The 16515-nt window shown below is 37.4% G+C and overlaps 1 protein-coding gene across 8 annotated transcripts in view; it reads right to left on the bottom strand.

Annotated features, from left to right (window-relative positions):
- The window catches only part of ZMYM2 (zinc finger MYM-type containing 2), an 87340-nt gene that overhangs the window by 60004 nt on the left and 10821 nt on the right, over positions 1 to 16515 (bottom strand). For 4 of the 8 annotated variants that reach the window (XM_071434115.1, XM_071434114.1, XM_071434109.1 and 1 more), the window contains 4 exons: positions 10337 to 10398; positions 7945 to 8065; positions 5964 to 6826; positions 1331 to 1616 (listed from right to left, as the gene is read on the bottom strand). In XM_071434115.1, the coding sequence (XP_071290216.1) occupies positions 1331 to 1616; positions 5964 to 6816 (1139 nt within the window). In that variant the 5' untranslated portion in view covers positions 6817 to 6826; positions 7945 to 8065; positions 10337 to 10398. The remainder of the gene's footprint in view (positions 1 to 1330; positions 1617 to 5963; positions 6827 to 7944; positions 8066 to 10336; positions 10399 to 16515) is intronic. The other 4 variants (XM_071434116.1, XM_071434112.1, XM_071434111.1 and 1 more) reach the window with 4 other exon arrangements.

Raw genomic sequence — 16515 nt, forward strand, 5'->3', positions numbered from 1 at the left:
AGGTGTTTTCCTCATCATTCAAAAATAAAGCCTTTTCATTTAGGGCAGTTTTGTACATAGCCTCTTGCAATACACAGCTTAATTATCTCCAAAGTGGCAAAGGAGCATGGGTTTAGCCATGATTTCAGACAGAGAAGATTTGTGTAATCTTCATCTTTACAGATCATGCAGCAAGCTGAATATGGCAGTCACCAGATTATGTCTAAAAAAATATAATAGTGTATAAACACATAACAAGGCAATAGAAAGAAGCATTATTTTTAACTAGCCCTGTAGAGGGAAGGGCTCAGAGAATTTGAGCTTTTAACACATATTTTTTTTAAAAAACCTAGAATATCTTACATTTTCTAGGTTTTCGGGGTACCATGTATGAGTATGCAGGATATCAATGTTTTCTATAGCTTATTTTTACTGAGTGCCAAGGAAAAAAAGACCAATAGCTTGCATCCCAATAGTAGCCATTAATCCAGCACACTGGACAGTAATGTAAAAGATTTTTTTACTAGCTTAAATCTGTGATTGAGCTCTCAGGAGCACACACTAGCAAAGGCATCCTTATTGCAAGCCTTTTAGTTCAGCAAAAATTCATCCTTTAACCAGTGTCACTGCAGCATGTAGCAGACTGAGAATATGAAAAAGTGCAAAAAGCTCATTTAACAGTACACTGAAAGTAAGAGTACAGCCAGTCTATATACTTAACACTACAACAACACAATTACAGAAGGCTTCTCTTTGGCAATTTCAAGTCTGGCAAATTAGGAAAAACTGCAAGTCAAACCTCCCCAGTAATTTAAAATAAGCCACTTCTAGCTATGCTTTTTACTCCCTCTATACCAACCACTTATGGGGAAAACCTAAGGCTTTTCCTATCCCCCTATGACCAAGAGTGGAAGAACTCCCAAGTTTCTTCCAGCTTCTTGCAAGTATGACTTTGTCATTCTTTTAAATCTCTTTATTTTACATCTTCATCTATCAAAATGAGTGCTTTCTACACAACACATGGTCCACTTTTTTCAGAAAGCACTTCATATATGAAGTATATCCTGTCACAAAGTATGGCACAACTTGGACACCTTACCTTAAAAAAAAAAAATCAGCTATTTTTAGTGTCTTGGCTTTCAATAAAATAATGTCCCATACTCTGAATTCAAAAGCTGGCATTATTTTGTTAGACACAGAGAATTCAACATTTCCAGACACTAAAGCACCACTATATAAAGCATTTATATAATCAGCTTTTATACCATTAATGGAGCAATTCTCATGCACGTGTTAAGAATCTTAATAGTACTGAATGTAGGTGCTAGAGTGAAACAAAATAAAAACTCACTTTCTGCACATGACACAAAGTTTCTTTGGAGTGGGTTTGTGTGAAAATGAAGAGAGGCAGGTAGTGGAGCAGAAAAGGTGAGCTGATCCTTTCCGCTGATACGCAGTCTGTCCCTTCTGTAAAGGCTTTTTGCAGTTTGCACACGTGACTTTAACCTGCTTAGAAGGCTGTTGCTGGGGAGAAGGCTGGAAAATTTGCTTAGGAAGGGATGCTACAGGTGACAAGGAATCCACACCTGGTTGCTTCTGATTCCTAGGAAAGGAAGCTGACTGGGATATCCAAGAATCTTCAAGACAAAAAACCCAAACATAAAAGTAAATCAAGAGACACGTATGTATGTACAGAATAGTATTCACAGTATCATCATAAAATCATTTTTCTCTGGGAATGACCAGAGAAGATATTTTAATTTCAGATTTAATGTAAAAAATCCTGTTTGATGGTACCACTCTCCATTTCTACAAAGCTTCAGAACATGAACAAATTTCAGGATGTTCCCATCCTACATCTAGTGACAGGTTTTGCAGATTTCAATTCACTTGCACTGAGTCTGCAAGCTGGCAATCTTATCCTCAAACAAAAAAACTACAATTAAAAAAAAAGACTAACAGACAACATAGAATTTCTAAACCAATGTTTGAGACAAACTCTGCAAATTTAGATCCAAAATTTTCATTAGTTATTTTGTTCTAAAGCTTTAACAAGCATAATGTGCCCAGCCTCAGTGATAAACCCTAGAACTGGCTCCTAGACCAGCCTGCAGCCAGAGAACTATTCCGTATAGCAGTGAATGTCCAAAGTCATGAGAGAAACAACTTCCTCAGTAGTAATCAGTGAACCTAGAAAATACTATTTTGTTAAGTTCTGGCAGTACACAGATCCATATCCCCATGTTTCAGACTCCACTAGTTTTTAATCTGTATTTTTTGGAAAATAAACTACCATGGAACAAAGTTATCTTTGCCCAATCTTTTGTAGCATAAGTAACTCCTATAACAAGAATGTAAGCAAGACATTTTTCTGAAAGAAATACATCTATGAACATCATATGTTAAATTACATGCTCCATATCTTGGTCTGGAGCAGAAGATACAGTTCTGGGGGGGGAAAGAAATCCCCCAACAAAATGTCATTTCTAGGCTTTTCTCTGGAATTTCAGCTTTCATTTAAAGTGATTATCATCAGAATTTCAAAATGTTTACCTTCTGAAGACTGAATTAAAACTGAAAAAAACAATTTTGCATGATAAACAACATTTGCACAAATTTTCAATAGTGTGCCAGTTATACCAAACACTGTGACAGCCCTTGGGACTTACCTAGCCTTGAATGTTTTACTGGAGTGATTCAGAGTATTTCTGGAGTGTTAATACAACTAATACCCAAACCTAAGACAGATGATTTTCAATTCTATGACTTCAAATAACATAAACATTAACCTACAGACAAGAGCAACTGCCCATACCTTATTCTTAAGGGACATTATTTTGGTCCATAATTGTCTATTAAATAAAAGGAACCCTTTCCTCCTGCTTTCTGCATTCCTTTCTTTCCCCAAAGGATTCTATTAACAACATATTCTGATGCACAGCTTTAAAATCCATTTAGGGACAAAGTTCCAAGAACACTTGTTAGTACAAGAAACAACATACATTCCTTAGAAGGTAAAAGATCATTTTCATGTGTGCCTTTTTAGCTGTCAAGGATGTCCTACTACTCAGCCATTTAAGACAATCTAGAAATTTACCTGTTGTAGTGCTTGAGAGTAAGCAGAAGAGCTGGAAGGAAAAGGTGAAGGGAAAAGGACACAAAACAAAACACATTTGTCTTAAAAGTGTTAAAGGTGTTTACCTTGGAAGGCATGAATATCCTTACTGACAAACTAAGACAAGCTACCAGAGTGCTTAGAATTAAAATTAAGTGCCCTCTTTAAACTTTTCTATATTTTTACTACTTCAAATGTACTATTATCCTGGCAGCACCTTAACACCTCAAAACATTCTTTTCTTTTAGATTTCAAGTGAAAGCACATTGCCTCTCTTATCAGGAATACACAGCATGTGCAATAGAGCTACAGTAGTGCTCAACTGCCAGTCATGAAAACTTGAATTTGCCACTCATTTCAATTTGAAACATTCAGCAGAACTAATACCTAATTAAAGTAGGTAATATCTCTTTAAGGTTTTTTCAATTATTCCTGATTTTCTTAAGGCCTCAGATAGCCTCCCTTGATATTCTGTTGCATTTTTCCTTCCATAAACATACAAGAAGAACATCAGAAAATCTTGACTTTTTTTTTCTTTTACTTTTTCCATATCCCAGCTTCATAGATACCCATTTTATATTATGCCTTCTCTTCACATCTCACTTCTCAGCCATGATACCTCCTTTGTTTAAAGTTCTCTATAAAGGATCTGCAAAATCCAATTTTCATGTCCTTGAACTGAGGTGCATCACACTTCCTTAGTTAATTCATGGTGAGTTTTCATACCTCACTGCCTTATGTCTTCATCCTTCAAGCTCCTACCTGCAATTCTGTAATGGCCAAGTTTATGAGACTATACAGCGCCATGTTCAACCACATCTTACTGCTATGGCTTTTCAGGTTGGTCTCCTTCCTTCTTACTCATTCCTGCTCTAAAACACTATAAAATTATCCTTTCTTCTCATTTATACCATTTTATTACAGAGTCATCTGGAAAAAATTAATTTTTTTAAAAAAGTTGAGAAGAATGTGTCAGTACATCTTGGGGCAGAGGTAGGAAAGAAGACAGTACTGAAGTTTTACACAGGTATGCAGCTTTTGAAACACACTGAGCTACAAACAGTTGGATTAAAACCTGGTTCACATCAGGGCAATTGTAAACTGTACCCTCAATTTACTAGGTGTTGGCTCTTTCTCTGGAGCACTTCTGAAGCACAAAAACTAGAATGCATTGAGAGAAACAAAAGTTCCACTCCAAAGCACATCTACATGGACTTATTCTACCTGGACCTCTCCCAAGACCTTTGATATGGTCCCCCCACAATGTTCTTGCTGCTGAATTGGAGACATATATATCTCATGGATAAAGAATTGGCTGGATGACTGCACCCCAAGAATTACAGTTCATGGCTCAATGTCCAAGTGGGAAACAGTAACAAGTGGTGTCCTCCAAGGGTCTGTACTGGGACTGGTATTATTTAGGGGTTTTTTTTCAACAACACAGAGAGTAAGACTAAGCAGACTCTCGGCAGGTTTGCTGGGAACACCAAGCTGGGCGGTGCAATTGATAAGACAGAGGGGACAGTATACCATCCACAGGGATCTTGACAGCCTGGATGAATGAGCCCATGCAAAACTCCGAGCCCAACAAGGCCAAGTGCAAGGTCAGCCAGGGCAATCTTCAATACCAATACAAACTGGGGGTTGAATGGATTGAGGGCAGCCCTGTGGAAGAGGACTGTGGGGGACCAGTAGATTTAAAACTGGACATGAGCCAGCAACCTGTGCTTACAGACCAAAAAGTCACTCATATCCTGGTCTGTGGTGATTCTGTCCCTCTGCTCTGCTGAGAGCCCACCTGCAAAATACTGCATCTAGCTCTGAGGTCCCCTGTACAAGACAGAAATGGGCTTGTTAAAGCAAGCACAGAAGAGGGTTACAAGAAGTGACAGAAGGCTTGAACACCTCTCCTGTGAAGAAAAGCAAAGACTTGGGAGTTGCTCTGTCTGAAGAAGAGAAAGCTGGGGAGACCATATTTCAGTCTTTCAACATATAAAGCAGGGTTACAGAAAAAGATGCACTGAGATTTGTTAACAAGACCTGTAGTAAGAGGACAAGAGGCAGTACCTTAAAATTGAAAGAGGGTAGGTTTATATTGGTCATGAGACAGAATTGACAGAATTCTTTTACAATAAAGGTGGCAAGACACAGGAACAGGTTATCCAGAGAAGCTATGGATGCCCCATCCATGAGTGTTCCAGGTCAGGTTGGATGGGGCTCTGAGCAACCTCATCCAGTGAAAGCTGTCCCTGCCACGGCAGGGTGGCTGGATGAGCTGATCTTTTAATGTCCTTTCCAATCCAAACCATTCTATCATAGGCACTCCAATGCCTACTGGGGACATCAGACTCTAAATTAATGTGTAGGACACAAGTGTCTCTGTTATACACCTATTGCTTCATATACAGAAGTGGCACCTACTCAAGGAAAATAGACTAACAGATCCAGAAGAAATCTTCCAAACCACATATATAATCACAGAATCATTTAGGTTGGAGAAGATGCCTAAGATCATCAAATCCAACCATTAATCCAGCACTCCCACTAAACCATGTCCCTGAGTGCCACATCTACACCCCTTTTAAACATCTCCAGGGTTGGAGATCACTTTCTTGGGCAGCCTGTTCCAATATTTAATAATCCTTTTGGTGAAGACATGTTTCCTAATGTATTATGCCACTGAACATATTTTATTCTAGTCACAGATAAGGTAGTGATGGGCATGAAGGGAATCAAGATCTTTCATACATATTAAGCTAAAAGACTAAGCAGTGCCACTGCCAAAAATACTTAAATCAAAACTTCTATAATCAATTTATTTCACAACTTATTTTCAGCCTTTAAGGAAAAATTCAAAATCGCAACTTACCAGGATTATGATGAGTCACAGATTCTCCATTTTGAAATACATCTCCAGCCACGTTCATTCTACCAGGATTGAAAGGTCCTACACCAGTCTTGGTCTGTGAAGTCAAAGATGGGGTGTATGTTTGCAAATTAACACCAAAATTATCTGACTGCAGTCCGTTAGATACATCTCCCAAGCTGGCATTGTGCAGTGACGTCACATGTGTAATCATTAGGTTCATGTCACGCCTGTCACCATCATTTTCTAAATGACTGACACTGACAGATCTCATAGCACCTGTTTCTAATGTAGTAACATTAGCAATCTGAATTTCTGAGTCTGGTTCTGTGGTTATACCACTATTACCTATCCCTGAATTTACCTTACTTCTTGAAAAACTGGAAGGTGAGAATTCCATTTCGTTGGTTCTATTTTTACACTCTGGAAGTCTTCGTTCATTAAAAGTGGAAGCATTCTTCTCTTGTCCTTGATTTGTTTCAATATCTTCTTCGTCGTCAATAATAATAGTTTCACTTATACTCCCCTTTCGAGAATTTAAGTCTTTTGGAGAAGGAAGCATTTTGCAATCATTTCCTTTAAGTTCTTCATTTTTAGATGATGTAAATGCAGCGTTCCTTTGATCTGCTACCAGCGACGTAGAATTTTGCGGAGGTTGTACAGGCTCGATAAAAACTACATCATCATCATCTTCTATAGGTGAGTTTTGGAATTTATTAGGTCTAGAAACTAAAGAACTTGGTGGCCCTCCAAATGTATTTCCTACATTTGCAAGACCTGCTGCCATGGTGGTATTCCCTAGCAGACTAGGAGTATTTTCAGACAAGTCTAATCCTCCCAGAGGACTCGTGTCCATTCCAGATCTGCTGTTTGAAGAAAAACAAAGCAAGAAAAGAACACATCCAACTTCAGCAAGTAAGATTCTACTTTCCAGTAACAGTTCTTAAAAATAACTACTGAATTAATAGTTCCAGATTTTATTTTCTTCCTGAGATAATATGAAGGAAAATTAGGTTTTTCTATGCTCCTTTTTGAATGTCTTAACATCCATTTACTTTCTAATCCTATACTAGCAAAAACTATGCAATCGCTACACATCACAATGTTTTATCAATACTTTTACACACAGGAAACAGAATTTTCAGTGCTATTTATTAAATGATCCCAATCTCTCAGTCCCTTTCCCACCCCATATATGCAAGCAATTATCTTCTAGCACTGCATTTGCTAGACTACAAAGCAAGGTCAAGAGTTAGGCACACAGAAAGAAAAAGTGAATTCCTATTAAATTCTGGCCCTATTAGGAACGTTAACAACTTTGAAATTCGACTGATTTCCCTCAACCCCACACTGCCAAAGCTCCTTAGGTTGCCACAAGATGATTGGAACAAAGAAGTAAGGAAGAGATACATAGGAAACCCTTGAATGTGACAAAAATAGATACATTATTGAGCAGCAGAAAGTGGACAGCAACCTCTCATTTGTAGCCACTACAGACTGGTAGCTCATTTGAAGTCCTGACTTATTACCTCATGCTCCTGCAACTTTCAGTGGCTTCGTCTTATTTCTTTTAAGAGCAAACAGTGTTTATTCAGGCTACTTCCCAACAGCTACTTTGCCTGGGGAGCTCTGTTTGCTTTTAGTAATTGTTCAGTTTGGGGAATCTGTTCTTCATAAATGTCAATTCAACCATGAATTAAAAAAATATAAAAGTTAACCTGGATATAATCAAAGCTAAAAGACCTAAGACGGCTCTAAAAGACATCTGTACTAAAGATCAGTAACTTAAACCAATCTTGATACAATACTACAAGAAAAATACAGACATAATTATAATTTGGGTATGTCTTGGAGTCAACACTGATCTGTGACATCACTGAGTTTGTGTGGAAGGTTAGAAGCAGCTATCTGTGCTTTTTTATAAAACCTTTATTACAGGAAGGTAAATACAAGAAGTAGAAATATCCTGCTCATCTATACTTACCCATCCAGAAATCCACTGCAATCTGTTTACCTTAATAAGTTGCTCCAAGCACTTTTATTTTCTTTCCTGTGGGGAAACTGCTCTTGTATCAACTTGCTGCCTTTCACAAAAGTACTGTGGTCTGAAACGGGGTTAAAACAAACATTAGCTACCCAAAACTATTTCCTCATCTCAAGCATCATCTGCCAGTTATGTTCCTTGCACCAACTTTCTTCTAAATTTACAGTTTAAGTTCAAACCTGACTTAAGCACTATGATCCTGCAGTAAGAGAGAATGTGAGTCTATTCAATCTCTGCTGTGAATAAAGCAGCAACAGTACTGAGATCTTCTACTCTGTCACATTACACATCCAGAAGGCTTTACAGAGGGGAAAAATATGCAATGTTTGGTAAGAGACAGACATACATAACTGAAACTGAGTAATGAAACATTAGAATTAAGAAGTATATCTGTAATAGAATACTAAGGAAATAAATTATTCAAGTAAACTAAGCAACCAAGAAAAAAATCTCAGCAGCTACACTTCCTTCATTTTTATTGTGTCAACCTCCTTGCTGCCTGTAGCAGAATACACTAAGCTGAAATTAAAATAGAAAAGGAAAACTACAGGACATAAAAATCAGGCCTACAATGCAATATAAACCTTACACTGCTAGTATTTTTCAACTTGTATATATGCACTGCAGTGATACTTAGCACAGATTCAGGCATCCATAGTCTGTATTAACACACGAGATCACTCACAAGAGACTGTTCAAAGTTCAAGCATCTATTTATTCTTCAGGTTTTATAACAGTCATTAGGTTTTCCAGACTTGGCAGCATTTTTAAAAGAGAGAGCATCAACTAGTATAGTTATCTACTGTTTGAGGACAGCCCTTAAAACCCACGACAGGAAAAATGCCCAGAGGAATAAAGCTCAAATATTCTTCTACACATTTACACTACTCAAGCCCTGCTGACCATTAACTGAGCAGGAGCAGGGAGGGCAGGACCAGGACCAAACAGTAAAGCTGTGAACCAGATTAATCCTAGAGGAGTGGCAGGCGACCACCTTTTAATTCCTTCCTATGTTAGCCTCACAGACAAATGCCATTATATAATAGCATTTGAACCACAATAAAGGGAATGCTGAATTGGAATGAAAGAAGGTTTCTAACCAAGAAAATTGTATTATCAATGTAGTTGGCATGTACATCCCTGGAAATCAGTCAGTTACACTGAAGGTTAATTTAATCCAATATTCTCTTTCACTTTACTTTTTCCTCCAGGGCTGAATAACTTAAAGTTAGATTTTTCTGCATCTCAGATTTTGCTGAAAAGAATTAATTTAATTTTTAAACTTTCACAGGTTTATTCTATATATTTTCTTTTTTTACAAGGACAAAAGCACCACAAGCACATAAAGCTGATAATAAAGTTTCAAATATACTCGAACAGATGTGAGCAGGGGAAAAATAAGACTATGCCAAGACTACACCCTAGGCCGCACTCAAAACCTTTGTGATTCCTATTTTCACAAATCCTTAGTAGAAAGTCAGACTTGGGCTGTATTACAATACATGCACATAACATGTGCAAAGTTGAGACTCAAAACACTTATCTTTTTGCCTAAATCTATTTACTTTCTCCACAAAGCTCCTAGGTTTTAATGAGTTGTACCGCTAAGTATTAAAAATATAAAAATTTGTGTTTAACTACTAGTACAAAGTCATAAGCAAAATCTGCATATATTTCCCTGCAAATAGCTCGTACCTCCCAACAACAAAATTACCCATAAAATGTGCAAAATGAGATAGCTTGTTTTCTAAAAGTAGGAACAGCAAGGAGAAACATAAAAACCACGTAGGCAATGTCACAGTCAGTACTTCTAAATGAAAAACTACCCAAAAAAAAAGTGACTTTAAAAAAAAGTTTAGAATGGAAAACCGGGAAAAAACTCATACCTCAAAACAGGCAACAGCAAAAGATGCTTTACAATAGAAATACAATGATTAGAAACCCGTGAGATTTGTTAGACTGATCACTGGACAAATTGCTGAGATTTAGGGGGAAAAAACGAAACTGAAACAGAAAAAACCCAAACCAACTAACAAAACAAAACCCCAACTCAACAACAACAAAACCAAATAATTCATAAAAAACCCAATGAACAAACACCTCAAACAAAAAATCCCAACCAACCAACAACAAGAAAACAACCCACAAAATAGTGAGACCTAGTCTGCAGAAAATGCATGTTCAATACTGCTGAAGAACAAGCTCAAGGCTTTGTGGTGGTACATAGACACCAAAATCACATCTGGACAGAAACAGAAGCACTACCAATATTCAACAGCCGTCCTTGAACCAGGCCTTGTGTGTCCCTCTTAATTTAAGCTACATCACTCACCGGTTAAAAGTCTTCACGCTGAAATAAATTACGATCCCATTGCTTTGTTCAAGGCCTAATTTCTGGAAGAAATAAGAGACAAAATGTAGGCACTTCTTTAGAATGATGACAACTACTACAGCTCTTAAGACACTTAAGTAATACTTGTAGGGTCAACTCCACTGATGAATGATAAGAGAGTTAAAGTTATCATGAATTGCAGAAACCCAGGTGAGGTGTACCAGTACCTCAAAAAAAAATTCAGCTCTGCTTTTACAAAAGCAGAAACTGGAATTTAAATGCCTTTACCAAGTGCCATTAATAACATGTGACAGAAGATCAAATTCACAGTTATGTACCCTTGGAGCAAAAACACAAAAATCAAGATGAGTCACTGAAATCTGGCTAAAACTGCAGTTCCACCAAAACAGACATCCAAAGTAGGACCACCATGTACATATGTTTCCCTATCAATGCTATAAGCCTAAAAACAAAAAAGAAAACTTGAAAGACTACTTTGGAAATAATGCATAACTGAGACATCTTCAGACGTGAACAGATAAACAAAATTTAGGAGACAGTATCCTAAGAAACAAATACTGGAACAAAAAGAAAGGGACTTATTTGCCTCAGCAAAAGAATACTACTTTCTGCTAGGAAAGCACAGTATGGTAACTAAATTATTTACATCAAGAGGTACTGGGCTACTTTTAAATTCCACATCCCAAGCAGAAGAAACAGCCCATTAATGGTAAACTACCAATCACTTCCACTCAACAGTGACACCACAGGTGAGATAATGAGCACGAGAGACTGCAAAGTACTCTCATTCCCATTATCTCACTATGGTGAGATAATTACTCACCGTAACTACTTAACCACTGTTTTAACTACTTTTAACTACTGTTGTGCAAACTAGGGCAGGGGGGAAGTAAAATCAGCCCACCACCGAATGATGGGAAAAATTTTTACAACGTAGTCAACTTCAACCACCGAGAGAACTCTCTGAAGAAAAAGCAAATCTTAGTCTAACTCTGGGCCACGCAACATAGTTCAAGGTGTGATTATCCAGACAGCACTCCAGAAAAGCATATTTCAATTCCCAGGGGGATAAAAAAATACAAATACAAAAAATCTCGTTACTTCAATATCTGGCTTCAGAAAGAACAACCTCGGTGGGAGGAGAAGAAATGGAGCTGCTAGAACAAAAAGCTTGAAAGCATGAAGGCCATTTAAAAAACTCATGCATATGACCAGCCTAAAAAGACTCCAAAAACCCAAGAGAGACTACTATCAGGAAGTCTCTGACCTACAAAAGTGCTGGAATTGTACTGGGGGGATGTTTTACATACATTTCATACACCTTTTGGTTAGAAACAGGCTACTGACCTAGGTCAGAGCAACAACAGTTTGTCTAAAATCCCAATTCTTGTCAATTTTACCATCTGTAAAATTTTCCTGAAGTAAAAGAGTATCCATGAAGCCTGAACCAGAAAACACAGAATAAATTCTTTGCACTGATGTTCAGTAAGGAAAAGATCAGGGAAGATCACATCCAAGCTCTCTTTCTACAGGTCAGGTCAGAGGAAAAATGTTGCATCAAAGTGCTAACAGAAGAGGATTTTAGAACAAATCACCAGGGCCATGTGGAAGTCACTTAAGATTTCTAAAGTCAGTCAGCAATTTTTTATTTCAGTATCTGCAACCGATTACTTAAGCAGAAGGGAAGAACAATTACTCAGACTACAGTCCTATCTCTATCACTAAATAAATTGATAGAAACTACAGCTGAATAAATATACAAAAAAACCCCAAAACATAGGGGAGGAGAGTAATACAAATTTTGAAATGAAAAGGTAATGTCTCACAGGACTACTGCCAAAATCTTTTGAAGGGTTCACATACTTTTTGACCAACCCTGATTAAACTGGTATATCCCACTAAAGTCTTCCAAAAGGCATTCAAACACTGTAATTTATTTACAATAAATTACAGTGGAAATTATTTACAATAAAGATTTTGAGAAGATGCTCTCTGGGGGATTTGTAATTATTTAAAGAGAAAAATATCATGTGTTGTTCATTGTTACCACAATAAAGACAAGTTACCACAGGGATTCCAAAATAAAATGACACAGATCAACATATATAAGTCAGCCAAGAGATAGTGACTCCCAAAATGAGTGCTTCCTAATCATATAAACTTATTCACAGCAGCTGAAAACACAAACTGATTGTAAAGCACTGTGGCAGGAAAAATCAGTAGTGACAAATGCAAGGTAATGAACAGGGGGGGAAAGAATACACATAATTTGAGATCCCCGTTGCAACCTTCTCACTCTTTCAAATCAAAGCTACTCAATCATCAACAACCAAAGAGGGGAAAAAAAAGAATCAAATAAAACAAAGCACATTTGTTACTACAAAACAAACATACTTCACCAGCATCTTGCTTATCAAGAGATGTTCAGATCACTCACTTTTCAGAGAAAGGGAGAAACAGATGAGTTACATGAACAATTTATACTCATGGAAAATACTTCTCTTTGAAACGAAAACAACTCAAGGAAGATCCTAAATCTGAAAGAATAAAAAAAATACAGATGATACGAGCTGCCCAATGTTTTGCAAGAAGAAAAAGGTGCCAAATTAAATAATTAAGAAGCTTTAATAATCTATTGTGCATGAAAACATTTTGCTAATTGGGAAAGTCGCTGCTGTAGAAGGCTACAGAGGTTAGAAATGCAAGCAGTTCAAACAGGGATTGGACAAACATGAAATAAACGCACTGATAACTTAAAACACAGTGGTTCAAAGGAAACTACAAAATTCTTGGCCAGCTAGGTGAAAACCAGAATACACCTGCAGAAAAATAAGCCTTTAACTGAAAAGCTTCTATTCCTATACATCCCTGTTGCAACCAAGTTACCCAATTGTCTATTTGCCTAGTACAGCAATTACCCTAACACAGGAGAGTAATAATCATCTTCTTACATACAAAAGAAATATCACTAGCCTCACTGAAGCTCTACCCATTTACCCAAAAAATCTAAAGTTCAGCCCATGGCTCTGAAGCTGACTTCAGCTGAGGGATGGATGTCAACACGTTGGTATAAGGTCAGAGACTTTATGAACATGTCCCTAATGTTCTGTGAAGCTATCCAGTTTTAATGGTCACTTCCTGACCCTGACATTCATTTGATCATAATATCAATTAATTCCTTAATTCTGCTAGTTTCTGAAGTTCCTCTCCTTATTACAGAAGATCACTTATCACTTGACTTTCCTTTTGTCTGATGATCACAAGCTCAGTACAGACTATCTACAAAGCAGCTATTAAGAAGCTCTCTAGCTTAATGTCTTGCTACAGCTCAGGAACACTCATTCCCTACATAGCCAGATGCAACCCATGTACCACAGCTTTCTTGGGGTATGAACCATCAATCCAGTGGCTGGCTGAATGCATGTCATAGTTCACCCCAAAAACAAAGTAAACCACTTCAATTAAAATCACCTAAAAGTAGCACTTTTTCACTGCAATTGAAGCAAACTAGTAACCCAACTATATCCACATTTAAGAAGTGAAAAGTGCTAGAAAAACACAAGTAGCTCAAAATATTAAAGGGTTGTAATTTAAGACAGTTTTAAGCTAAATCTGCATGCTACTACTACAGTCTCAATTTGGGCATAGTAAATGATGTATACTGTGTATGGAGAGACTCCTACCTATGTGAATACAACTCCAAGTTAGAAACAAAGCAGTTGCAGGGCCCTTCTGAGTCACCAGATATAAAACTCTTACCACAGGCAACCACATAAACTGTTTTGGTTTGTGGTTTTTTTCCTCCTTATATCCTTCCTCAGGGGTACTCAGCCATCAGCCGTAGCTTTTTATGTTCACATATCCCTTGGATACATGGTAGCTCTGATTTACTGTTAACTTTTACACCTCTAACAAAAGTTTTAACACTTCTGAAGGTCTGCCTAGTTACCAGGTCCACAGCCTCATTGCTATGTGGCTGTTTCTGCAACCACAGAAAAGAGTTTCCTGCTGGAACCCTTTCCAGCCACCTCAGTTCCCCAAACGAAAAATTTCTGTGCAAGAACACTACAGCTGTGCCTGAACATATCAAGGTTGGTACCACAGCTCTGAACTTCAGCACAGAGATCATTTCAGCAGACAGGACAGTCATGACAAGCTGATGGCCACAGACAGAAATGCTCTACCCTGAGAGCAACTACTACATAAAGCAATCCAACATGCATGTGCCCACTGCCAACACAGCAAGCAGTGACATGGAATATTAAAACAGGTCAGGCTGAATTTTACAACATGTATATCCAGTGGCCACATTGAGTTGTGTATCTGAAGCAAGCAAGGCTTTCAGCAAGCTTCAGTCATTACATTAATGCCACAATGACTCAACTATTTCATCTGCCAGTTTCACACATAAATCATGGTAATGAGTTCAACAGGAATACTTGCATATTTTAGGCTAACTTCAAGTGCAAGTATTCACAACACCAAAGTAAAACAAGGGTCTTAAATTACTATACAAGCTCATGAAAGTATCTGAATAACACTTAACACAAACCCATTTATATTGCTGGTGTTTCAGAACATCGGTAAAAGCTTTCAGAACAGGATACTAAGTTTAGGTTCACAAATCTAATTTACCTGTTCATCTGAGTACCATCATTACAAAAGCCTGGTATATCTCATTGCTTGAGTTTTGAGACACTACTTCAGAAATTATTTTCCAGTAGGTTTGGAGCTGCTTCAAATTTAATTCTTTCCTCTGATTTTTTGTATGGATTGAAGAAATTAGCTTACTAAAAGTCACGATGTAAGATTCAAAATGTGTTTGTCACGCAGATTTCAGAGAATTCAACAAAAAAGCAAGACCTAAAAGACCTGTAATTCAGCAGAGACAGTAACTAAGAACAGTAAAAGGGCAAGATCTACTTAGTGAAATATTTTGAAGCAAGTCAGTAAATTTTAGTTTTATTCACAAGACTATTTACACACAGCTAAAGCCTACCAAAAGCATGCAAACTGTGATATCTTCTGAGCATCTTAACTGAACTGCAGCCACCACTGCTAAATGTGAATGCTGACATCTGTTTTCCAACTGATGCTTCCAGGAATATTTGAATAATTTTGCTTAACACAGCTTCTTCCTTGAGCCTTCCTACTCAATGAATGCTAGGAAATGCTTCCTTGCATGCACAAACAGAATCAACCTCAAACTTAATTCTGTGAAGGGGTATCCAAAACAAGCACCAGTAATTCTCAAGACTACTCATCAAAGAATGAGCAGCACTTGGCATAGGTATTCATGGCAAATCAAAATCATACAGTTGACCAACAGTGTTTTAGGGCAGCCACATTGACTTGTGTCTCCTCATCTGCACACTTTCTATGTATTTCACAGCTGTTTAATCTTGGAAACACACTGATCAGCAAGAGCACAGCACCATTTCTAGCCTTAAAACCCATTATGTGCAATGTGGTAGAGAGTAAATTTTATCTACTACTCATGCAGCAAGATGCTGCTTAAGGATGTCCTTTATTATAAATAGAATAGAAAGGTAAAACAAGAGAGAAAAACAAAGGACCTGCAATAAAATGCTTATCTATTACTTATATCCAAGCGTGTGTCTATTTCCAGAAAATAGGCAACACTAGACCACAGCAACAGACTTGAAAGATGGCTAAGTGGAAAGGGAATACAGAAACAATAGAGAAACACTATGCCAGAGATATGAACACAGGAAAAGGACGTGTAAAATCCTGAAAAATAAAGTGGCATTAATACAGCATGAAAAGTCAAGTTGTCATTTGATGGATCTTAACTTTAAAAAAATGCAACACTTAATAGGAAAAACAAATACTGAATGACTAGATCAGAAAGAGACCCAGGAACAGTAAATTTATTTAGATGTCAGGTCTGAGCAATAGAACACAGGCCATTGGTGTCAGTGGGTCAGAGCACACATTGCAAAAACATGCCTTAATCTTCATTGCTCCATGTAGAGCCAAGAGTAACTGAGAATTCAAATCTATGAAGTCCCTAGCTTTTGTTAGCATTTTAAAAAAAGCCTGGTATGCACAAATAGCACACTATCTTTCAAATTTGTCAAGTTACAAAAATTTGGATGTACAGCCAATCATATGTAAACCAACCAAATGTGAACAAG

Source organism: Agelaius tricolor, unplaced genomic scaffold (genome assembly GCF_023055355.1).
Source record: "Agelaius tricolor isolate 1412-34295 unplaced genomic scaffold, bAgeTri1.0.p SCAF_9, whole genome shotgun sequence".
Taxonomy (NCBI): Eukaryota; Metazoa; Chordata; class Aves; order Passeriformes; family Icteridae; genus Agelaius; species Agelaius tricolor.